Here is a 24,625-nt window from a genome sequence, read left to right as displayed (position 1 = left end):
AACCAATTGTTTGGAATCAAGTGACACTGCCTGGCATCTCAGGGCTGGGCGTGTCTGCACCTGTGCCACCCTCGCTTCTGGCACTCCTCCTCTGCCACCTGTCCCACACCCCACCCGCGGTGCTCCATCCTCACCATTCCCAACATCCTTTGCTCCCGCTAGATTTCCAGACTCTCCTTCCACTCCATATTGACAAATACAGTACTGTGCAAAAGTCTTAGGCACCCTAGCTAATATATACCGTATGTGTTCCTAAGACCTTTGCACAATACTGTAGTATGTACGGGGGATGTGACTGGGATAAGAAAGTGTAATGTCTTAAAAAGGACAAAGGCAAAGGGAAAGCAAGGATGTGATTCAGAAGATTGGTAGCTGCAGAAACGCTGTAAACAAAGTGCCAAAAATTAGACCACTGGGAATTTCAGAAGGATCTGATGCCTGGGCAGCCAACTGTAGTTAAAATATTTACTGAATGTTTCATCACATTCTCTAGTCAACTGTCCTATCCAATCCTGTCATTTTTTCCAATTTGTAGTGTTTTTAAAACTTACAGAAAAGATCAGAGAAAACATTTTAAAAGTATGACCTTATTTTTCCTCTCTATTCGTTCGTCTTATTATTCAAGAGATTCCAGAATAATCCTTGTGACCTTACATTAAATCTCATCTCACCCCTCTTTCAGCCTCAGTCATTACTGTCAAAGAACAGTTTTGAATGATCACCTGAGCGAGTAAATTCATTCGTTATGTGCCATATCATACGACATGGGCGATCATAGTCTTTCTATGACCATGATTGTTCTTGGCAAATTTTCCTACAGAAGTGGTTTACCATTGTCTTCTTTTGGGCTGTGTTTTTACATTCGGGTAACCCCAGCCATTATCAATACTCTTCAGAGATTGTCTGCCTGGCATCAGTGGTCATATAACCAGGACTTGTGCTCATATGACCATCCATCACCTGCTCCCATGGCTTCACCTGACCCTGATCAGGTGGGGGGGGGGGAACTAACCAGATACTACACCTTGCCAAAGGGTTACATGCCGGACAGTGGATGGGAAGAGCACCTTACACCTCCTTTGGTAAAGACATATCTCCAACCCACCACTCCTGAGCAAATAAATTAGTGGTTTCAAAGTGAAGGGAAAACTACGTTATAAAGATGAGATAATGTGGTTCATGTTTTGTCTTTAGGATTAACATTCAGTTATTCCTTAAGAATATTACCAAACAAAATTTGATACCCAACCACTTATTGAATGTGCATGTAGGAAGGTTTAAGTGAAAGCTTTCCTGCTTGCAATGGCCTGTATTTCATTCAACATTACTAGAAACATCAGTAACAACACAGAAAGTTCCACCGAAAGTAACACTCTTAAAAGCCTGAAATTGATTCTAGCAACTACCATTTTAGGTTTATTTACCTAATTTAGCGATCAAGCATACGGAATAAGAGATAAAAATGAACCATTGGTATTTTGTTGTTTTTTTCATAAAATATTCAAGGTAAACATTGCGCAATAACCAAAGCTGCATTTGATTTGGGTGCAACCTACTCTGGTCCACCCTGACCTCACATCGCCCAGGGAAGCAGTTACGCGACTCGCTAACATCGGTCATGGGATTCGCTGGTGTCTTCCCAACCGCCAGGGGGCGGGGTAATGCGGCTCCCGGAGAGTGAGCGTACAAGAGGGGGCTGACTGTATTAGCGTCCTCCCAGGCCCAGGGGGCGTGGCTGTAGGCGGTGACCAAACTGGTTATGGGGAAACTGGGAATTCAGGAAGGAGAAAAAGAAATAAAGGAGCGGAAACAGGAAGGAGAGAAGCGTTAAAAAACAAACAAACGAGCATAAACCTTGCTAGGCCGGCTAGCTAGCCGCTGCTGAGACTGCAGCAACACTGCTAAGGCCACGGGTGAGGCCTGAAGTGGAAGAGGGGCCGGCTGCTGGGTCCAAGCTCGTCGTTTCCACGGTGACGGAGGCCTGAGCGGAGAGGGAACATGTCGCTGTTTGCGAAGAGGAAGACGGTGGAAGGTGAGCAGCGGTGACGTCCTTTTAAGCGGTGTAACATATTGCCCCACCGGCCTGGCCCGAGCCACATACAGCCCGATATTCAGGATGGATCTGATCATAGGCCCGGCTGGGATGTGGTTAAACGAAGTGGTGAGGTGGTAATTTTAAGAAGGTACTTCATTATCTAACAAACAATCTTTTGAATGGGTCAAGAGTAGCTCTATAGAACTGCGCGTCTTTCTACGCCTTAAACAAAAGATTGTTAACATATTCTCAGTAATTGAAACACTGGAGTTGTGGTAGTGAATTTCATTGATGTCCATCGGAAAGCTAAAAGTGAAGAAACTTTTATTAAAAGCTCTGGGACATATGCCTCCTCCTGCTGGGAGTAAGGTATTAATGACAGGACAGTTTCGTAAGATTGAATCACTGAAGATTCGAGAATGAATTATATATGCAGGTCATTTAGTTTGCTGTAAAAGTTCCCGTGTTATTCTCCTTTTAGTCAGTCTTTACAGTTTTACAATGTTCTACTTGTTTCACCTCCCTTGATTTTATAATTCCCAATTCACACCTTTTCTAATCGTTTAGCTCCCATTGACTCGCCCTAGGCCAAAAACTTTTTGTATCTTGTATTAAAAGCTGAAAACACCGGGGGGGGGGGGGGGGGGACTTGGATCAAGCAGTATATGTGGAAAGAGAAACTGTTACGTTTTAGGTCAAAGACCCTTCATTAGCTGAAGTTCGTTGCTCTTCCATTTAAATATCAACTGTTTCTCTACCAACAGATGCTGCCTACCAGCCAAATGCATCTTGTTTTTATTTTGCATTTACAGCAGTCTATTTTTCTTTTTCTTTTTACTGCTCTTGATTGTACCTAAGGGTTTGCTCATTCATTACTTTGTTCCCAGTTGTCTTATTTATAACATGAGATGAATCCTTTTGGCTTCCTAGATATACAGAGCTGTTCCATGATATCATGGATGATCTTCTTCCTCAACACTACAGTTCCAGTTTGGCACCATGTTCCTTAATTCCATTTAGATCTAAAGGTCCACTAATCTTGATTTTGAATATGCTCAGCCTCCACAGCCCTGTGGGGTAGCTGGTTCCAAAGATGCACCACCCTCTGGTGATAAAATGACTTCTGTCCTGAATGGCCAGCCTCTTTTTTGAGATCTTGACCACTAGCTCTGGAACCAACCAGTGAAACAGCAACTCCATACCAACACTGTCAAGCTCCACTTGCATTTTGTATGTTTTAATAAAATCTTATTCTTCTAAACTCAAGAGAGTTTTAGGTCTGTGACCATTCATCTCTCTAGCAATCAGCTCGATGATTCATAGCTATATGCACTCAACGCCTGGATAAAGTGTTGAGACCTGTACAGAATGTGGAAATGCTCTTTATTACCACCTCCTTCTGTTAGCTGTTTAACTACCCACCATTATTTGCAATAAGATTTTGGTAGGACTGCGGAGTGTGATCTATTGACTGAAGATTGCTCGGGGTCTTTTGTATCAGAACCAAATGTATTTCCTGATACGATCTCCTTCAGGACCCTATAGAATTGGAGCAAGATTTCTCCCCTTTGGTACTTCAATTATTTATGGTCAGGATGAGCAGGTACTTGTTTAAATTGATGTTAATCGCTTTAAGAGTAGAGCTCATGAATAAAGGGGAATCATCAGAAAATTACTTGGAAGTGCACTTATTCTGAGGTGTGTTTTTTTTTAAAAATTTGAACCTTCAAAATGAAGTATGTCCAGTCCAGGTGTAGCAGAGTTAAGTGATGTTCAGTCAACCAATTGCACTAAAGCCCTGCAGGCCTACCAAAATCTAGTTGTGAATGACAATGGGTATTTGAACAGCTAACAGAAGAAGGAGGTGCTAAGGACATTCCCATCCTTAACGATCATGTGATTCAACAAAAAAGTGCTAAAGAAAAGGCTGATACTTTGGTTCAGCTGAAATGTTGAATGATTTAAATTGACTTCCTTTGGGCAACTTCCATACCCTTCCACAAGAAGACTGAGATTGGAGAACATCCCAGCTGTGGTACAGTTATGCCTTTAGCTAAGCGCTTCCAGTACAGCTGCAATACAGAAGTGTGGAAGGTTGCCAGGTTATGAGCTATTTACAAAAGTCAGGACAAATCCAATCTGGCTAATTATTGACCCTTCATCAACAAAATGATGGAGGCTTTCATCAACAGAATTATCATTGCACTTAATTCACCAATAACCTTCTCAGCAAGTTTGGGTTTCACTTGCATTGTTTTACTCCAGACCTCCTAACTGCCTTAGTCCAAATATGGGCTGAAGTGCAGAATTTCAGAAATGAGGTGAATGTGATTACCGTTGATATCGTGACTGGGTTTGACATTTTGACACCCTGGTAAAACTGAAATTGAGGAGCATTAAAGGGATCTCAGTGGATAGTGTCAAGGTTGAGACAGCAATAGAAATGGATTGATAAATATAAATGTAGCAGTTACTTGAAATCAAATTAAAACTGCTCAGAGACTAAGCATGCGGATTGACACTGTATGACCTGCTCCAAATAATGAATTTCCAGAGTTCGAAAGAGTACGATTGAACCTTTGTTCATCTTTGCTGTTTTCTTAATAATCTTGTAACAATAGAAAACTAAAACTAATGATATAACAAAATAAGCTGTAGCGATCTTAAGCTGTAGCAAAGTAAGTGATCGTATGTGTATTTTAACAGTTCTTAAGCAGTCAACAAAAGATATCCCTACCCCCCTTCCCGGTCTACTCCCTAGCTCTAACTAGATTAAAGTTAAGACAAAACATGAATATTCTACACTTATTCACCTCTACCATGCCCCAACCCATGTGATAGATTACCCATAATAAAACGTGCAACACAAAATACAGTACAGACTGGCAGAAAGTAGATGGCTCCTACAGTGAATAACATTTGCAGTTAACAAGTACCAGGTAATGATCAGCTCAAACAAGAGAGTCCAACACTCTATAAAATGGCAATACCATTGCCAAATCCTCCTCCATCAATACCTTGAAGATTCTCATTAACTCAACTGCATCAGCCATATCAGTAATGAGTACAAGAGCAGATAAGAGGCTGTGTATCCTGCAGTGTCTTACACTTAACAGCCCAAGGCCTATCCACCATCCACAAAATGCATCAGGAGCATGAAACGCTCTCCACCTCCTTAGATGAGTTAGTTCAGTATCATCCAGGACAAGGCACCCCACTTGATTGGGAACCTATTAACAGCCTGCACGTTTATGAGTCCCATCACTGGTGCTCAGTTGGCAATAGATTTGCACCATTTACAAAATACACTGATTGTTTGCACAGACTTCTCTGACAGCATCTCCTCAGAACTGAGGGGCTTCAGGGTCCCTATGCCCACCATCCTACAAGCTAATGTGCAAGCCATAGAGAACAAGGTGGATGATCTCAAAGGGAGACTCACTTACTTCAGGGAGATGCAGAACTGCTGTGTATTCTGTTTCACTGAGACCTGGCTCTCCCCTGCCACCCCCGACTGTACCATCGGACCAGAGGGTTTTTCGATCCATCGGATGGACCGTACGGTGTCTTCGGGCAAGACGAGCGGAGGTGATGGCTGCCTACTGATCAACACTGCATGGTGCTCGGACACAGTGGCACTGACAAGCTCCTGCAGCCCGGACCTGGAACACCTGTCGGTGAAGTGTTGTCCCTACTATCTGCCACGGGAATTCACCTCAGTCATACTGACAGTGGTCTACATCCCGCCCCCCCCCCCCCCAAGGCGGATGTGGAGTGTGCTCTGAACATACTGTATGCCAACATCAGTGAACTTGAGACCAGGTATCCGGAGGCTTTGCTCATTACAGCTGGGGACTTTAACCAGGTCAACCTCAGAAAGGTGCTGCCAAAGTTATACCAACATGTCTCCTGCCCCACTAGAGGCCCGAGTATACTTGACCACTGCTACACAGCAGTCAAGAATGCCTACCGTTCTGTCCCACGACCTCACTTCGGAAAATCGGACCTTCAGGCCGTACTCCTCCTTCCGGCTTACAAACAGAAACTGAAGTGGGAGGTCACGGTGTCAAAAGTAGTGTTGCGTTGGACGGAGGAAACGGATGAGGTCCTGCGTCACTACTTTGAATCAGTGGACTGGTTAGTATTCAAGGACTGGGCAGCTAACCTCGATGAGTATGCCTCAGCTGTCACGGACTTTATTTGGAAATGCATGGAGGACTGTGTGTCTCTCAAGACGATCTGGGTATTCCCTAACCGGAAACCTTGGATGAATTATGAGGTCAAGTCCCTTTTAAAGGCTAGAGCTGCGGCTTTTAGGTCCGGGGTTACCAGTCGCTACACGGAATCCAGGCGTGAACTCCGGAAAGCCATTCAGGGCGCCAAGGGGCAATATCGAGCCAAGTTGGAAGCCCAGGCTAAGCAAAGGGATGCCAGTAGACTATGGCAGGGTCTAAATGAGATCACTGGACGCAAAGAAAAGGCTGGGAATATCAATAACTGTGGCGCTTCTCTTCCTGACGAACTTAATGTATTCTACCCAAGATTCGAACAGAAGAGAGTCCTGCTCCCTCTGGATGAAACGGACCTGGTGGCATCGAGATTCATCGTCACCGAGGAGGACGTTAGAAGGGCCTTCCTAAAGATAAATCCAAGGAAGGCGACGGGCCCAGATGGCGTCCCAGGACGGGTTCTCCGGGTCTGTCTAAGCGAGTTAGCTGGAGTGTTTGCTGACAACTTCAGCTGCTCCTTGCTTCAGTCTAAGATCCCCTTGTGTTTTAAGAAGGCAACGATAATCCCAGTGCTGAAGAAGAGCAAGGTGGCATGCCTGAATGACTATCGACCTGTGGCTCTGACATCAATTGCTATGAAGTGCTTGGAGAGATTGGTTATGGCACACATCAACCACAACCTACTGGTCAACCTCGATGCTTTGCAATTCACCTACCGGAGCAACAGGTCAACGGCAGATGCCATCTCTCTGGCCCTACATTCCTCAGAACACCTGGAGAATAAAGACGCATACGTAAGGCTCCTTTAATACAATCATTCCAAATAAACTGATTCCTAAGCTCTGGAACCTGGGCCTTAGCACTCAGATCTGCAGCTGGATCTTCAACTTCCTCACAGACAGGACCCAGGCTGTAAAAATAGGGGACAAGCTCTCCTCTATAATCACTCTGAGCACTGGTGCCCCACAAGGCTGTGTACTCAGCCCCCTGCTGTACTCACTGTACACCCATGATTGTGTATCCAAGTTTCCATCAAACCCAATACACAAGTTTGCTGATGACACAACAATTGTAGGTCGTATCTTGGGTAATGATGAGTTTGAGTACAGAGAGGAAATTAAGAACTTGGTGGCATGTTGCGAAGACAATAACCTTTAATACAATACTCACTTTACACCGCACGCTGTCGGAGCAGTGCTGCCAGGATAATCAAGGACACGACCCACCCAGCCAACACACTTTTCGTCCCTCTTCCCTCTGGGAGAAGGCTCAGGAGCTTGAAGACTCGTACGGCCAGATTTGGGAACAGCTTCTTTCCAACTTCTTTCTCAACGTCAGCAAGACGAAGGAATTGCTTGTTGACTTCAGAAGGTGTTGCGGATCGCACGACCCAATTTACATTGGTGGTGCGCAAGTGGAACAGGTCAAAAGCTTTAAGTTCCTTGGGGTCAATATCACAAATGACCTGACTTGGTCCAACCAAGCAGAGTTCACTGCCAAGAAGGCCCAACAGTGCCTTTACTTTCTGAGAAAACTAAAGAAATTTGGCCTGTCCCCTAAAACCCTAACTAATTTTTATAGATGCACCGTAGAAAGTATTCTTCTGGAGTGCATCACAACCTGGTATGGAAGCTGTCCTGTCCAAGACCGAAAGAAGTTGCAGGAGATTGTGAACATGGTGCAGCACATCACACAAACCAAACTTCCGTCCGTGGACTCACTTTACACCGCATGCTGTCGGAGCAGTGCTGCCAGGATAATCAAGGACACGACCCACCCAGCCCTCTTCCCTCTGGGAGAAGGCTCAGGAGCTTGAAGACTCGTACGGCCAGATTTGGGAACAGCTTCTTTCCAACTGTGATAAGACTGCTGAACGGATCCTGACCCAGATCTGAGCCATACCCTCCAATATCCGGACCTGCCTCTCGGTTTTTTTGCACTACCTTACTTTCCATTTTTCTATTTTCTATTTATGATTTATAATTTAAATTTTTAATACTTACTAATTTTTACTATTTTTAGTATTTAATATTTGTAATCCAGGGAGTGTGAAGCGCAGAATCAAATCGCTGTCATGATTGTACGTTCTAGTACCAATTGTTTGGCGACAATAAAGTATGAAGTATAAAATATAAAGAACTACAGATCCTACCACCAAGAATGACAAGGGCAGTGTGTGCTTGGGCACATCACCACCTGCAAGTTCTCCTCCTAGTTTCATACCGTCTTGACTGAGAAATATCTACTGGTTCTTCATTGCTTTTGTGCTGAAACTCCATTCCCAAAGGGACTGTGGAGGTACCTTCGTGAGAAGAACTGCAGCAGCTCAAGAAGCAGCTTGCAGCCACCAAATTCAGAGGACCAGGGATGGGCAATTTAATGCCTGCTTTGCCAGATCCTGAAAATCAATTGTTAAAACAATGTTAATAAATCCTATCATAGAAGTCGTGCTCTTCATTGGAATAATGAGTTTAGATCTTTGTTTTAAAGAAGAATTTCATGAATCATTCATGATGACATTTAGTGTGTTGTTGAGAGGTGACTCATTCTGGGTTTAGTCACTTGCACATGACTTAATTATTTTATATGTAGTAATTGAGAATATCAGGAGATTGGACCACTGATTACAGCACTCCAGCATGAGGTATATCAAATTAATTACTGACTTTTTTTGCTCGAGTATGATTTGTGGTTAAGAGTCCCAACAACACTATTGGAAAATAGCTAAATCGTCGAACTTGAACCTAAAATTTTCAGACTAAATATGCATTCAATTTAACAAGGATGTGCACAGATTGAATATTGGTTGTGACCTTTCAGAGTTGTGAACTGTAAAGAAATGTACAGAAGTACTGCTGAAATTCAGCCAGTTAGAAATGTTGTAGCTGTGGCAGCTATCAATTTGGCTTCTTAACCTCAGTCCATCTCTTAGGGTATTGGGTCATTAGAACTGTAACTTTCTTAATGAGTCAAAGTGGATGGATGATTGTTTATAGTAATCTAGAGTATTGGCTACCTGACTGGCTTTAGAATTTAATTTTATCACCATGTGGAGTCGTGGGATCATACAGCACCAACATTGGGCCTTTTTAGGTCTGCATCTACACTAGTACTATTTGCCTACATTAGGCCTGTGTACATCTATTCCTTTTCTCTTTAAGTACCCATCCAAGTGCTTTTTTACACTTTGTATCTGCCTCTCTTACCCCTCTGGTATATTGTTCTATTAAGCCACCACTTTTTTTGCGGGGAAAAAAACTTAATCCCTTAGATTTCCTTTAAATTTCTCCTTCCTTGCCTTAAACCTGTGTCCTCTAACGTGAGGCTTCCTGTCCTGGAAAATTGACACTGGTAGTCTATGCCCCTCATCATTTTTAAACCTCTATCCCTTAACAACCTGCATTCCAATGAGAATAAATATAGCCCATCATTCCAGACATCTTGCTGAATCCATTCTGTACTCCCTCTGTTGCTACCTCATCTTTCTTGTAGTATAGTGACAGAGTTGTACACAGTGCTCCCAAGTGTTTTCTTCTTTAAGGATCAGCGATCTCATCTTTCTTCGAGAGAGAGAGAGAGAGAGAGAATGAAAATGAATGAATTTCAAGTGCTGATTTCTTTCCTTTTCAAAAATGGTGAAGCAATTTACAGGGATGAGTTGCACTATCTAATCATAATAGATGTTAGCAAATGACTAATTGTTGATTTTATCTGAGATGAAACAACATTGATAACTGTGCTATTTTTAAAAATTCTCAATTTCCTTACAGATGTAATAAAGGAACAGAATCGAGAGCTGAGGGGTACTCAAAGATCTATAGCCAGAGATAGAGCAGGTTTGGAGAAACAAGAAAAACAGCTGGTAAGTAGATTGGAATCACCTTGATAAAAATTCAAGGTCAAATGTGACAGTAGACATCTAGCATTCCTCTACATCAGTATAAATATTGGTGTGGCTAAGCCTGAAATTTTTGACGCTTTCTCAGAGATTGAATCTTGAGAGAAGTAGCCAGATTTAACCATTTGGTAAATGCTTGATGTTTCTAGACTGTGACCTGTTAAGGTATTTGTATATAATGGATAGTCCAATTCTTAATTTACAGTTGCTAATAAAGCAATTGTATATTTGCAACATGTTTTAGTTTTAGATTTCTTTTTTTATGTCAGTTTATTAATATTTATTTGAATTTATTTAGGAAATGGAGATTAAGAAAATGGCCAAGGCTGGCAATAAAGATGCCTGTAAGATTCTTGCAAAGCAACTTGTGCAACTGCGGAAGCAGAAGACCCGTACGTATGCTGTGAGTTCGAAGGTCACTTCTATGTCCACTCAGACAAAACTAATGAACTCACAGATGAAGATGGCTGGTGCCATGGCTACTACAACAAAGGTATATTTAAAAGTATATACAAGTAACATCTTCAACAGTGATAAAAGTATAATTAATTTGCTTATTGATATTCCTGGGAAGACTGTGATTTAACTAAATGTAATATATTGCCCATTGTTGGATTTTAATGAGTACAGTAGTTGCAAGTTTGCTGATTTTTATCGGTTGAGGTTAACATTTATCAGAATTGAGTAATGCACCCTTGTCCTATTAGAATGGATATTGATATTTGCCATTGTCCACTTGCAATGGGGTTCATTTTTTTTGCCTTGCAATCTTTGGTGCTAATAGTGGAACAAGAGCAGTTGCTGCTTTAACTGTTCTGGTGATCTGTGACAGATGCTGATCTCTGATACTGTGTGAGTTTGCATATTGTCTTTGTGAACACGAGTTTTCTTTGGGTGCTTGAAAGTCTGCTGTGTTGTATCTCCCTGTGGCTGGAATGCTTTTTAAGTCGTCCTGAATTCAGTCGGAAACAGGTTGATGTGAAGATGTTATTTTTCTGGAATTGAGAGAATTGGTATGTTTTTAGCTGAGGCTGTAGCCAGTGACCCGGATGAAACCATTAATGCTGTCAATATCCTTGTATTTAGTTCTCTTGCTGGGTTATTAACCTGCAGGTAGAATAAGCAATTAGAAAGGTTAATGGAGTGTTGGCCTTTATTGCAGAAGAATTTGAATACACAGGTTGTGTTTTATTCTCTAATTATATAGAGCCCTGGTGAAACTGTGTATAGGCCTGTTCTCTCTACCTAGGGAAAAATAGAGTGCTTTGAATGTTTACCAAATTGATACCTGGGTTGATGGGTTTGTTGTTTGAGGAAAGATTAAACAGACTGGATCTATAAACTCTTGAGTTTACAAGAATGTGAGGGAGTTCCATTGAAACATACAAAGTTACTAACGGCCTTAACATCAGATAATATTCCTTGCAGGTGTGTCTAGAACCAGAGATCGCAATCTCAAAAAAAGGTATTGCTGTTTTAGGACAGAGATGAGAAACAATTTCCTTCCCCAGAGGAAAGCAAATCTTTGGAAATCTGTATCCTAGAAGGCTGTGGAGGTGTAGTAGCTGAATATATTCAAATCAGAGACTTGTAGTTCTTTATTAATAGAATCAAGGGACATAGTCATGGTACGGGAAAGTGACGCAGAGCTTGATGTTGTTGAACGGAGGAGCAGGCTCGAGGTACTGGATGATCTAATCTTGCATTTCTTTTATGTCCTTGTGCTCAAGAAGATGGAGATGCTTGCAGCCACCAGCTCAGATGGCATCATTGTGTGTAATTTAGAGGATAACATAAAGCAAGATAGACAGTCTGATGAGAAATGAATTGGCTTGCAACTAGGTTAGGGGGTCAAGGAAAGGAGCAGCTCTCATGAGCAAGAAGTCATGCACTAGTTCTGCTGTAGCTGACTCCGATAAGGGCTTTGAGATGTTAACGTAACAGTCAATAGACTGAGTAAGGTTGATGAGTATGCACAGTGAAATTTATGGTGCTTTGATTGGTCTGTCAAAAAAATTGTGTTGAATGTCATGGTGGATTTCAGCATCAGTTTGCACAAGGCTTTGCACAATCACTTGGGTTCCATCTTTCCCATGTTGGAATCGTTGGTTAAATTAATTCAAACTTTCATGAACCCAACCATATTCAGTGTCTGACATTTCTTGTAGTATTCTCCACTGGAAGTCAGTAGCTTTTAACAACCTTTGCTGCAGTTAATTGGGGTGACACTGGACTTGGGCAAACATTAGGAGAATGTTTAAGAATAATTAATTTGTTTATATGATTATTTTGTTTAGCTTCTATTTGTGTGTTGTGCAGTGACTGAAAAAATTAGGTGGTGGAGTGATTGGTTAGTGATATTCATTTGAATTAGTTTTTTTAAAATAGATGCTTGAATGGTACGAGGTTATTGAGACTGATTTCTTTTCCTGCTGAAGTTCCTGGTGATCGCTTTGTAAGTTGACAAATACTGAACCATTGTGAATTTTGACACACACGGTGGTGTTATGAATCCAACAGAAACATCTTCTCAGCAGTTTTTGTGCCATGTCAGACACACTTCATGTGGCAGCTAAGCTTTGCTGTGTGAATGAGATCAGGATTACATGCTTGAATCATGGTAGCCCTTGCTGCCTAGCATCCACCCTCTTGTTTTACATGGCAACCAGGGTTGTGGAGAACATATCAGAAGATGGTCTTATGTGTATAGGAACCACTGAATTGACTAGAGGTAATAAAGTCAGGAAAATGTTTTTAAGTAACACTCACAGCATAAAAAAAATAACATTTTTATTAACAGTCAGAAATGCTGGCTTTTGGAAATTTAAGCTTTGCTGTGCACCTTCTTCACTGAAAATATAGATACTGTGGTGACCTACTTTCTACACAAGCAAACTGGCTCACAAAATAGCCTGCGCGTGGGGAGAGACTTTTGTAATGTACTTCTGACGTCATTTCTGCCCGGAGAGGGCTGGAAGGGAACTGCTTAAAAGCCAGTGCCACGAAGTTTGAATAAACGAGTCTCGAGTGTGACTTACAGACTGCGTGTCATTATTTCTAGCTCTGTGTGTAGCACATCGCTACATTGGTGACCCCGACGGTCCAAACGGGATTTGGACCAAAGATGATCGACTCTTCTTCATCTGTTCACGTAGTTTCGCTAAAACTGCCAACTTTCTGGACGCTGCAACCACGCGTGTGGTTTGACCAAGCAGAAGCCCAGTTCCAGATTCGGCAGATATCTTCGGATTCCACACTTTACTATTACGTGGTGAGCTCCCTTGACCAGGAGAGAGCCGCACGGGTTGGGGATTTCATACAGTCACCTCCTGAAGAAGGCAAATATGCAGCATTCAAAGTGCTGCTCTTAGAGACCTTTGGCCTCTCAGCGCGAGCGAGGTGCCCGCTTGCTGCACCTAGACGGTTTGGGAGACAGGCCGTCGTCAGCATTAATGAACGAGATGCTGGCCCTGGCTGAAGGACACAAGCCCTGCCTCATGTTTGAGCAGGCGTTCCTAGAACAACTGCCCAAGGACATACATCTGCTGCTGGCTGACGCAGATTTCAGTGACCCCCGGAAGGTGGCGGCCTGGGCAGACTTGCTGTGGAAAGCCAAGAGGGAGAGCGGGGCGTCCGTCGGACAGATTACCAAGCCACGCGCACAACAGCAGGCCAGACCGGGCCCGGCAACCCAGAGGAAGGAGTGAGGAGGCCAATGAACAGTGGTGTTTCTACCACCAGCGGTGGGGCACAGAAGCCCGCCATTGTCGCCCACCCTGCAAGTTCCCGGGAAACGCCAGGGCCAGCCACTGCTAATGGCTACGGCGGTGGCCACCAGGACAGCCTCCTGTACATCTGGGACAAGCAGTCGGGACGCCGCTTCTTGGTCGACACCGGAGCGGAGATCAGGTATGACACCCGTAACGGCGACGGGACCCACCCTGAGGGCCGCAAACGGCAGCACGATTCGGACTTACGGCACCCGCACACTGCAGCTACAGTTCGGCGCCAGCTGGTTCACCTGGGACTTCACACTGGCCGCCGTGGCCCAACTCCTCCTGGGGGCGGACTTCTTGCGAGCCCACAACCTGCTGGTCAACTTGCAAGGGAAAAGACTGGTCCATGCCAAGACTTTCCAGACATTCTCCCTGGGTGAAGCCAAGTTGCCGGCCCCACACCTGGACTCCATCACACGGTCTGACAACGAATTCACCAGAACCCTGGCGGACTTTCCATCGGTTCTGGCACCGCAGTTCACGGCAGCCATGCCCAGACATGGAGTACAGCACCACATTCCGACCCAGGGACCACCCCTCCATGCCCGCGCACAAAGGCTCCCCCCGGACAAGCTCCGCCTGGCGAACGAGGAGTTCAAGAGGATGGAGGAATTGGGGATCATACGGGGGTCCGACAGCCCATGGGCCTCCCCCTTACACATGGTGCCCAAAGCAGCCGGGAGCTGGAGGCCATGAGGCGACAACTGCAGACTGAATGAGGCTACAACTCCAGACTGCTACCCGTGCCGCACGTACAGGACTTTGCAGCAAACCTGCATGGGGCAAGCATCTTTTCCAAAGTAGACCTCGTCCGGGGATACCATCAAATTCTGGTGCATCCTGAAGACATCCCCAAAACAGCACTCATCACCCCGTTCGGCCTGTTTGAATTCCTCCAAATACCGTTTGGCCTGAAGAATGCCGCACAGACATTCCAGCGACTAAAGGATGCGGTGGGACGCGACCTGGACTTTGCGTTCATCTATTTGGACGACATCCTCATAGCCAGCAGTAGTCGTCAGGAGCATCTGTCCCACCTCCGCCAGCTCTACTCCCGCCTGAGTGATTTTGGCCTCACAATCAACCAGGCCAAATGTCAGTTCAGACTCGACACCATCGACTTCCTGGGCCACAGGATTACCAAAGACGGGGCAACACCTCTGCCCGCCAAGGTAGACGCGATCTGCCACTTTGCCAGGCCCAACACAGTCAAAGGCTTGCAGGAGTTCGTTGGTATGGTGAACTGCTACCACTGCTTCCTCCCCTCAGCAGCCGGTATCATGCGCCCTTTGTTCACCCTGATGTCGGGTAAAGGCAAGGACATTACTTGGGACGAAGAGGCCGCGGCCGCTTTCGTTAAAGCCAAGGAAGCCTTGGCAGACGCCGCGATGCTGATGCACCCCAGAACGGACGTTCCAACCACCCTCACAGTGGATGCATCCAACACAGCAATTGGTGAGGTGCTGGAGCAACTCATCGAGGGGCGCTGGCAACCCCTGGCGTTCTTCAGCAGGCACCTACGGCCACCCAAACTCAAGTACAGTGCCATTGACCGGGAGCTGTTGGCACTATATCTTGCAATTCGGTATTTCAGGTACTTCTTAGAAGGCAGGCCATTCACCACGTTCACGGACCACAAACCATTGACCTTCGCATTCACGAAGGTGTCCAATCCCTGGTTGGCCCGCCAGTAGCGATATCTGTCCTACATCTCCGAGTACATAACGGACATCCAGCATGTCTCGGGAAAGGACAACGTCATGGTGGACACACTCTCCAGACCAGCTATCCAGGCCCTGTCCCAGGGGGTGGACTATGCAGCACTGGCGGAGGCGCAGCAGACAGACGATGAGATGCCCAGCTACAGGACCGCAGTCTCGGGTTTTCAGCTGCAAGACTTCCTCGTAGGCCCAGGTGAGAGAACCCTCCTTGGTGACGTGGCTACCGGCCAACCTCGCCCCATCGTCCCGGCAGCCTTGCGGCGGCGAGTTTTCGACTCCATACACGGCTTGGCACACCCATCTATCAGGACAACCGTCCGGATGGTCTCCAGCAACTTCGCAAACAGGTCAGCGAATGTGCCAAAACGTGCACTCAGTGCCAAACAGCCAACGTGCACTGGCACACCAAGGCTCCGCCGCAGCAGTTCGAACCCACCCGCCGGAGGTTCAACCACATTCATGTGTTTATTGTGGAGCCCCTGCCAGTGTCGTGAGGAGCGCAGAACCTCCTAACTATGATAGACCGGTTCACGAGATGGCCAGAGGCAGTCCCGCTCAACGACACCACCTTCGATTCCTGCGCCCGAGCGCTGATTGCAAACTGCGATTGCGAGCGCTTCGGGATACCGACCCACATTACCTACGACAGAGGCGCCCGGTTCACCTCCAGCCTGCGGTCAGCTGTGGCCAGCCTGTTGGGAACACAATCACACCACACAACTGCTTACCACCCACAGTCGAATGGACTAGTGGAACGCTTCCACCGTCACTTAAAGTCGGCTCTCATGGCCCGCCTGAAAGGGCCTAACTGGGTGGACGAGCTTCCCTGGATCCTGCTTGGAATCTGCACAGCACCCAAAGAGGATTTGCACACCTCATCGGCCGAGCTGGTGTACGGCGCACCCCCGGTAGTCCCAGGAGAGTTCATACCAGCCTCAAGGGGGCAAGAGGAAGAACCCGCAGCAGTCCTGGACAGACTACGCGAAAGGCTTGGCAACCTGGCCCCTGTACCGACTTCACAGCACGGACAGATTCCGACCTGCGTACCCAAAGACCTGCAGAACTGTAAGTTTGTATTCATATGAAGGGGCGCACACCGTGCACCGCTACAGTGGCCGTACGAGGGGCTGTTCAAGGTGATCAGTAACAACAAGTCCACGTATGTTCTGGACATTGGGGGGGAAAGAGGAGGTTTTCACGGTGGACCAACTCAAACTGGCCCATGTGGGCTTGGCGTAGCTGGTCGTGGTTCAGGCACCGCGGCGCAGAGGCAGACTGCTCAAACAGAGACTGATCCAGACTGTGGACATTGGGGGTGTATCGCCGGTTCTGGGGGGGGGGGAGGGGTTATGTGGCGACCCACTTTCTACACAAGCGAACCAGCTCACAAAATAGCCCGCGCACGGGCAGAGACTTTTGTAATGCACCTCTGACGTCATTTCTGCCCGGAGAGGGCTGGAGGGGAACTGCTTAAAAGCCAGTGCCGCAAAGTTTGAATAAACGAGTCTCGAGTGCGACCTACAGACTGCGTGTCGTTGTTTCTAGCTCTGTGTGTAGCACATCGCTACAATACATTTCCACTTTATCAATTATGTAAGACCCATAATACTGCGCATCCTCTGCATCTACTTTGATTTCTATTCACTATAAAATGATAATGCTTTCAGGTCCACTTGGAAAAAAAGATACTATGTTTCATACTAATCATTTAATGTCTTATCTATGTAATTTTGAAAAATTAGTTTGCTAATAGAAAAATGTGTTCAAGCCAACTTCAATATCGTAAAGGAAAGGTGGGCACCTGTTTATGGTTTTTTCATGTCTGGGGTTTTTCATCGCCACCTTCTGCTGGTGGATATCTTTGCCCAAAATTATACTACTTTCATTTTATATGGAGACTATTATATGAGTAATGGTGCTTTAGAAACCAATTGTAAACTTTGTTTGAATCAGACCCAGTGTAAACTATGTAATTTAAGTGAATACAGAAGGATTGTTTTTTTTTCAATTTAGAAATGCTTACTCTTCAATAACTTTTATTCTAACATGTACTGAAGTAAATGTTTACTCTTTTAAGGAAAAAATCTTTTGTATTTCAGACAATGCAAGCTGTGAACAAGAAAATGGATCCACAGAAAACCTTACAATCTATGCAAAATTTCCAGAAGGAAAACATGAAAATGGAAATGACAGAAGAAATGAGTAAGTACTAACGTGTGTTGGGCTGTATTTACAAAAAAATGATATGACGATATTTGTCTGCTATTTGGGCTTTGTGATTTTCTGTACCAAGCAATGCAACTTGGTGAAAATAAAAAATAAACAGACTAAGTAGAAACATTGCAGGTCATTTGAAATGTGAATACTTCCTGAGGTCTTTCCTTTCCAAGCAATAAAAATTACAGGTGGAGAACTTCTCGTGAAATTTATTTTATACTCTTTATCTTTTTTATATATTGCTCTCAAAATGTGGGGTGGGGGAGGGGAGGGTGCAATTTCACAGAGAACAACTTTTTTTAAAAGCATTGATTATTGAATTATTCCCTCCTTTAATATGGTACCATCTGAAATGCATGTTGCAATTTCATAAGTGGGCTTATTTTAAAATCTTGATGTTTCTGTATTAGTAAGGAGTGGGTAAGATGGTCTTGTCCAAATGAGTAATATTTAAAATTCAGTAAGAATTTGCTATTATAATTGGTAGTAATGAACTTTCAGTGCACAATATTGAATGATCCTCTATATCACTGCTATTGACCACAAAGTTTTTGACTTCAACTTCTCTTCATTTGCTTGTCTGCAAAATAAAGTTGAAGATTAAAATTTCCAGTTTTTATAGAAAACATCATATTGGTCTTCAGAACTGAAAAGAGGTGTCTGTGTTCCGTTTTTACGGTGGTGCAGAGGTGAAAGGGGTAGGTCGGGCAAGATATGAGAACTGGAAGACAGGAGCGGTAGAATTATGGATGGCAGTAGAATCACGGATAAGCTAGAAATGGAGATTAGTCCTTTGTATGAACAAGATTAATAACAAACATAAGCTGAAAGTGATCTGTGAGATGTGTTGGATAATTATGTGTTATAAATATAGATGAATCAGTTATGTTTATGAATTGCATAATTGTATACGGTATGTCTTTAAAGGAAATGCCATGAGTGCATTGAGTAATATGATGCAACAGTTTCCTAAATATAATTGCAACAATGGGGAGAAAAAGTTAATGCCTTAAATATTAACAGAATTACGATTATTATCACTGACATATGTAAATTTGTGCAATTCATGAAATGTGTTGTTTTGTGGCAGCAGTACTGTTAAAAATAACTAAGTTGCAATGAATTTTGTTTTAAAAGTAGTGCAAAAAGACAGCAAAATAGAGAGGAGGTGTTCATGGATTTTTGGACTGTTCAGAAATCTAATGGAGGGGAAAAAGCTGTTCCTAAAACATTGTGTGTGTCTCTCCTCCCTGATGGTAGTAATGAGAAGAGGAATGTCCTCAATGGTGAGAGTCCTTAATGATGGATGCTACCTTCTTGACGGTACCCACTTTTGAAGAAGTTCTCAATGATGGGGAGGCTAATGCCTATGATGGAGTTTGCTGAGTCAACAATCTTCTGCAGCTTGTATCGATGCTATGATTGGAGCTTCCAAACTAAGTGATAATGCAACCAGTTAGAATACTCTCCACAGGACACTCAAAGCTGCTGCGCAGGTTGACAGTGTTGTTAAGAAGGCGTATGGTGTGTTGGCATTCATCAGCTGTAGGAAGTATTGTGTTCAGTTCTGGTCAGCTCACTACAGGAAGGATGTGGATACTGTAAGTGTGCAGAGGAGATTTACAAGGATGTTGCCTGGATTAGAGGACGTACCTTATAAGAACAGGTTGAGTGTACTTGGCCTTTTCTCCTTGAGTGACAGAGGATGAGAGATGACCTGATAGAGGTGTATAAGATGAGGAGAATTCATCATCTGGATAGCCGGAAGCTTTTTCCCAGGGCTGAAGTGGGTATCACAACGGAACATAGTTTTAAGGTGCTTGGAAATAGGTACCCGACGGGATGTCAGGTGTAGGTTTTCCACACAGTAGTGGGTGCGTGGAATGTATTGCCAGCAGCGGTGGTGGAAGCGGATACAATAGTCTCTTAGGTACACAGAACTTAGAAATATCGAGGGCTATGTGCTTGGGAAATTCTGGGCAGCTTCTAGAGTAGGTTACATGGTCAGCACAACATTGTGGGCCGAAGGGCATGTAATATGCTTTAAATTTCTGTCCTATAAACCTGAAACAAATGATATTATTTTGTGTATACACAGTAATTCGTGGTAACAAACACGCAAATAAGCCTCACCTGTACATCAGTGGAGCAGCGACACATTGCAGCAGCAGTGGAGGGAAGCAGGTGCTGGTTGCCTCTTAGAGGAGGGACCAGGCTGTGGGTCCACCTCTAACTTTGGCTTCTTCAAGTAGGCGTTGAGATTTGACTGCCTTTTCTTACGTTTCCTTTCACGAAACTGTTCTCTGTAGCAGGAAATCATATTGAAAACACCTCTTGCTTTTTTTTTTGTATTATTGCTTTGTTCCCAGTCAGGGTCATTATCAATAAACTGGCCCATGATTTATGTGATCATGGTGACCACTAGTGCTGAGGAATTTTTTTTTTGGTGAGGTTTCTTGCTGGTATTTCCACTTCACCAGCGATGCATATACTATGGAGGTTACTACACTCTTTAAATCTATCAAACCAACCTCTGCTGGCTGTGAATGTTACTGACGTATCTTCTTTATCTTGAATATGTTTAAAGATGCTTCTGGCCTTTTCCATTATTATCAGCAGGCTTAGAGGCATGTTTTGTTGTGTTTGGTTATCCACCAATATATTTAGTCTATTTTCCATTTTTATTTCAAAGAAATGGGTCCTTGAATAAGCCGCCTTCATTGATGATAACTTTGAATTGTTGTGGCAGCAGTTTTATCTTATATGCATTATTTTAGTAATTGGTCTGATCGTCAGTGTATCCAATTTTAGAGGCACCAACATCAGCCTGACGCGCAACAGCTTCCAAACGCCATATTGCTTGCAATTTCACATCCATGCTAGTGCTTTTTCTAGACATCTTGGATGTTCTACCCTCACTAGAAGTTGCAGGCTTTTTTCCAGCCATTATGGATGGGGGGGGGGGAGTAAAAGGGAATAAATTGGTGAGGGACAAGATTGTTTACACACGCAGGAGGGACAGCATGAACTAATACGTGGTTGGCTGTGAGTGGTTCTTGTTGGCTAATTGAATGTTTATTGTAATGGCTGCTGTTGAGAAGTTTGAAGTGTTTAGAATGTTTGTCATTTAAAAAGTTTTTAATTGAGAATTGATTAACTGCATTGTAACAAAACAGCACTATGTGGGTTCTGTGTGAACTAGGATAAGTGAGGAAGCTGAAGTCGATACAGCATATCAGCCATGATATTGTGAATGTCAGTGCAGATTACTAATCTGTTACTAGTCATATTCTTATTCTTTTAGTTAGTCTCAATTGTAATGTTCCTGTATATAATCAAGAGAATTTTAATAGAATTGAACATGTGATTTCTTGCAGTGAATGATACGTTAGATGACATTTTTAATGAGTCAGGAGATGAAGAAGAAAGCCAAGACATTGTGAACCAGGTGTTGGATGAAATAGGAATTGAGATTTCTGGAAAGGTATTTACCTGTTTCATTTTCACTAGTATCTTTTTTCATTTACTTATTCATTATTCAGCTTTTAATTTTTTTAAATCTAGTACACTGCATGTAAGTGAAATCTGGATTTATTTTTCCTAACAGATGGCGAATGCTCCATCAGCAGCCAAAGGTCTACCTACAGCTTCAACATCTAAATCTACTATTTCAGATGAAGAAATTGAACGGCAGCTGAAGGCTTTAGGAGTGGACTAATTGATCTACTTTTTAAGAGGAGCAGAGGATTTTTTTTTCTGTTCCTTGGGGATTGCCTTTTATTTTAATTAATTTGGATTTACTTTAAAGTGGACATTGGATAGTTGCAGGGAACAATGTGGATATCCTTGTATAACTTTAACAATATGCTAATTTCTAAGTCTATAATCTAAAAACACACCCTGCCTACCTTAATAACACATTGCTGCTTTTTTTTAAAAAAAACATCTCGAGGATTTCTGGAGTGGAAATAATGTATGTGTGATTACGAGTGATTTATACAGTATGACTGAAATGTACATCAGAACACTGTACTTAAATTGTGTGGCTTCATTTCACATAACAAGCCATTAGTTACAGTTGCCAATAAGGTAGAAAAGAAATGCAATAATGTTTTAACAAATATTCTTGTGTAATCTAAATTTACATCTCAGTGGACAATGATGCAGGCAAACAGTGGAATATTTAAGAGTGCTTTCATATAAACTGAAACCATTGAAAATTATTATACACTTCTGGTCTTATTAAGATATAACTTTTAAGGGTGATTTTGGGATGTTATGCAGAAGTTGCATTTTTACAACATGGATTAGCACTCGGGTTGAGTTTTGATTTCTTTCGTGTCCATCCAGATTTCTGGTGGTACAAGTTCACTGGAAGCAGAAAAGTAACCTACAGTAAACCCATACTTAAGAAGTATTCAGAGATCCATATACACAGGATAATCTCTGTAAACACAGGATAATCTAAGGTGCATGGAAAATTAACTATGTATGTTCAAAAGCACAGCATAACTGGCAAATTACTTCGACTTAAGCATCACACTTTGTAGGTAGGAGACTGGGAATCTCTACAGTTTAACAATGGCCCATTTAATCCTGGACATGAAATACGCTCTTTGCAATAACCAAGATATAGTAGATCTATAATTGCAATCTGCATGCGGTAATGTGCACTAAGAAGTCTCCTGACAACTTTAAGAAGTGGCAGTTTGGATTGGTCACAGGCTTGTGGGAATGATAATGCTTAAATTCATTTTATGTCAAATGATGTTGCAGTGGCTGTTAAAATATTTTACAGGCCTTGTTAAGTAAACTACTCCACCTTTCACATTGCTGTTTCATCTGTGCGTACTGATGCAGTATTTTGAGTATGATTTGAACATTTTCATTACTTTTGAAAATAAATGGTGATTGCAGGAGCAATGTATTTTCTTTTTTGAGGATCTAGTTATGTTCCTCGCTCACTAGCCACTTTTACTAGCAACTACTTGTGAAGTAAGTCTTAATGATGAACACTTCTGATTCCTAGATTAAGCGGTTGGAAGAAAATGCATTCTTTGTGATGTTACTGATTTTTGTAGATGTTAAGTGAATATTGATAGGTATACAGTTTATCTTTGATTTTAAACAGAAGATTGCTATTTGCTCTGGATTAATGAAATAAAACTGTTCAACTGGAGAAAGAAACTTCTCCAAAGAAAAGAAGAAAAGGTAGAAAGTTAAAACTAAATAATTACCCTACTTTGTTTTTGGATGCAAGGGTCTGGATGAGCACTGCGGTAATGTAGATAGAACTTCTGTGACCTTAATGTTCTAATAATTTAAAAAAAATTGGAATAGAGCTGGTGTTTATTTGTGGGCATTTTTTTTGCTTCAGTTAGATTAATGGAAACCTCTTCATAGATTAATAATAAACAAAATTATTTACTGTGAGCAAGTCCACACCATGAAAGTATATTTTTTGAGTGAGTCCAGATTTCAGTGCAATGTTTTAACTCAAATGTTGTAGCAATCCAGTCACATCAAGAGACAATTAGGAGTGAGGCAATAAAGCTGTCAGGATGCTCACACCCTGTAAATGCATTTTAAAAAAATGGATACAGGCCACAAATGGAGCCTGTTCCATTTTTTCTTTATTTCTTTGTAAATATAACTTAAACCATGAGTTGTTTATTCAAATAATTCTTAAACTGTCCATGATGGTGTTTTTTAAAATCTGGTGCATAAATTTAACATTTTCACTATTCTTAAACTTTGTACAATTACAAGATAAATATGGAAGAAAGTATGTTTATTACATATTTATTATTCTATTCAGAACAGCTTTGTTTACCTATTTTCTGGTAAAAGAATACAGGTGCCTTCTTATCAAAACACATCTTTCCTGGCAGCATGGATTTTCAGATTGGATCTCTGTTTCAGTTTTTAATCTATTTTTCTTTCAGTACAATTAAGTAGAGAAGCAACCTTTTTTGCTGAGTTCATAAACCACAATATAGCAGACATTTTGACGCTATTATAAAATTATAAGTTGACATATATAACTACAAACACAACAATTATGAAGAGTGTTTCACAAATAAGAGAAAATCTGCAGGTGCTGGAAATCCAAGCAATAACCAGAATACTGGAGGAACTCTGCAGGCCAGGAAGCATCTACGGAAAAGAGTAAATGTTGACTATTTAATCTTCCATGGATACTTCCTGGCCTGCTAAATTCCTGCAGCATTTTGTGTTTTGTTTTTTCCTAAATGGAAAAAAGTTAGAAAATCTGTTTAAATTATAATCATTGTTTGATTACTTGTTAAAATCATTGGGATACTGGCATCTATATGAAATAAATTCTGGTCCTTGTTTTATAGGACCATTGTTGGAATTATATATGTGGCAGTTATTTAATGCATAAGTTAATTCAGTGTTATTTCTTGTAATGATAAATTTTGTTATCCAATAGAAACTGTACAGTCTTCACTTCAATATGCCATGCTATTAATTCTGGTCATGATTTTGCTTTTTAGAGTAGATTTAAAGTGCAGTAAACCAGTTTGCTAAATTGGATTGCGTACTTCCTATCACTTGGGTTATTGGTGATGATTATGTTCCTCCCTTGGTCACTCAGAATAAGCCTTAAGAGATGAATAAACGAAAATCAAAAACCTAATGGTACTGGTAATGTGAAATAAAAAACAAAATAAAAACAAAAAAAAACAAAATGCTGGAAATATTCTACAAATCATGCTGCTTCACAT

At 42.5% G+C, this 24,625-nt stretch overlaps 1 protein-coding gene across 1 annotated transcript; it reads left to right on the top strand.

The window, feature by feature from the left end:
• Positions 1 to 1,726: 1,726 nt before the first annotated feature.
• LOC134347903 (charged multivesicular body protein 2b) lies at positions 1,727 to 22,795 on the top strand. Its single transcript, XM_063050500.1, has 6 exons — positions 1,727 to 2,032; positions 10,035 to 10,126; positions 10,461 to 10,655; positions 17,759 to 17,861; positions 21,254 to 21,360; positions 21,484 to 22,795. The coding sequence occupies exons 1-6, from the start codon at positions 1,999 to 2,001 to the stop codon at positions 21,592 to 21,594; spliced, it is 642 nt and encodes a 213-aa protein (XP_062906570.1). The 5' UTR covers positions 1,727 to 1,998; the 3' UTR covers positions 21,595 to 22,795.
• The last annotated feature ends 1,830 nt before the right edge of the window (positions 22,796 to 24,625 follow it).

This window comes from Mobula hypostoma, chromosome 6 (genome assembly GCF_963921235.1).
Source record: "Mobula hypostoma chromosome 6, sMobHyp1.1, whole genome shotgun sequence".
In the NCBI taxonomy this organism is placed as follows: domain Eukaryota; kingdom Metazoa; phylum Chordata; class Chondrichthyes; order Myliobatiformes; family Myliobatidae; genus Mobula; species Mobula hypostoma.
This window is presented reverse-complemented; position numbering and strand designations above follow the sequence as displayed.

Coding starts and splice junctions, on each gene's coding strand:
- LOC134347903 (XM_063050500.1), top strand. CDS start 1,999: ATGTCGCTGTTTGCGAAGAGGAAGACGGTGGAAG. Junction 17,862..21,253: donor GGAAATGACAGAAGAAATGA/GTAAGTACTAAC, acceptor GATTTCTTGCAG/TGAATGATACGTTAGATGAC. Junction 21,361..21,483: donor GAATTGAGATTTCTGGAAAG/GTATTTACCTGT, acceptor TTTTCCTAACAG/ATGGCGAATGCTCCATCAGC.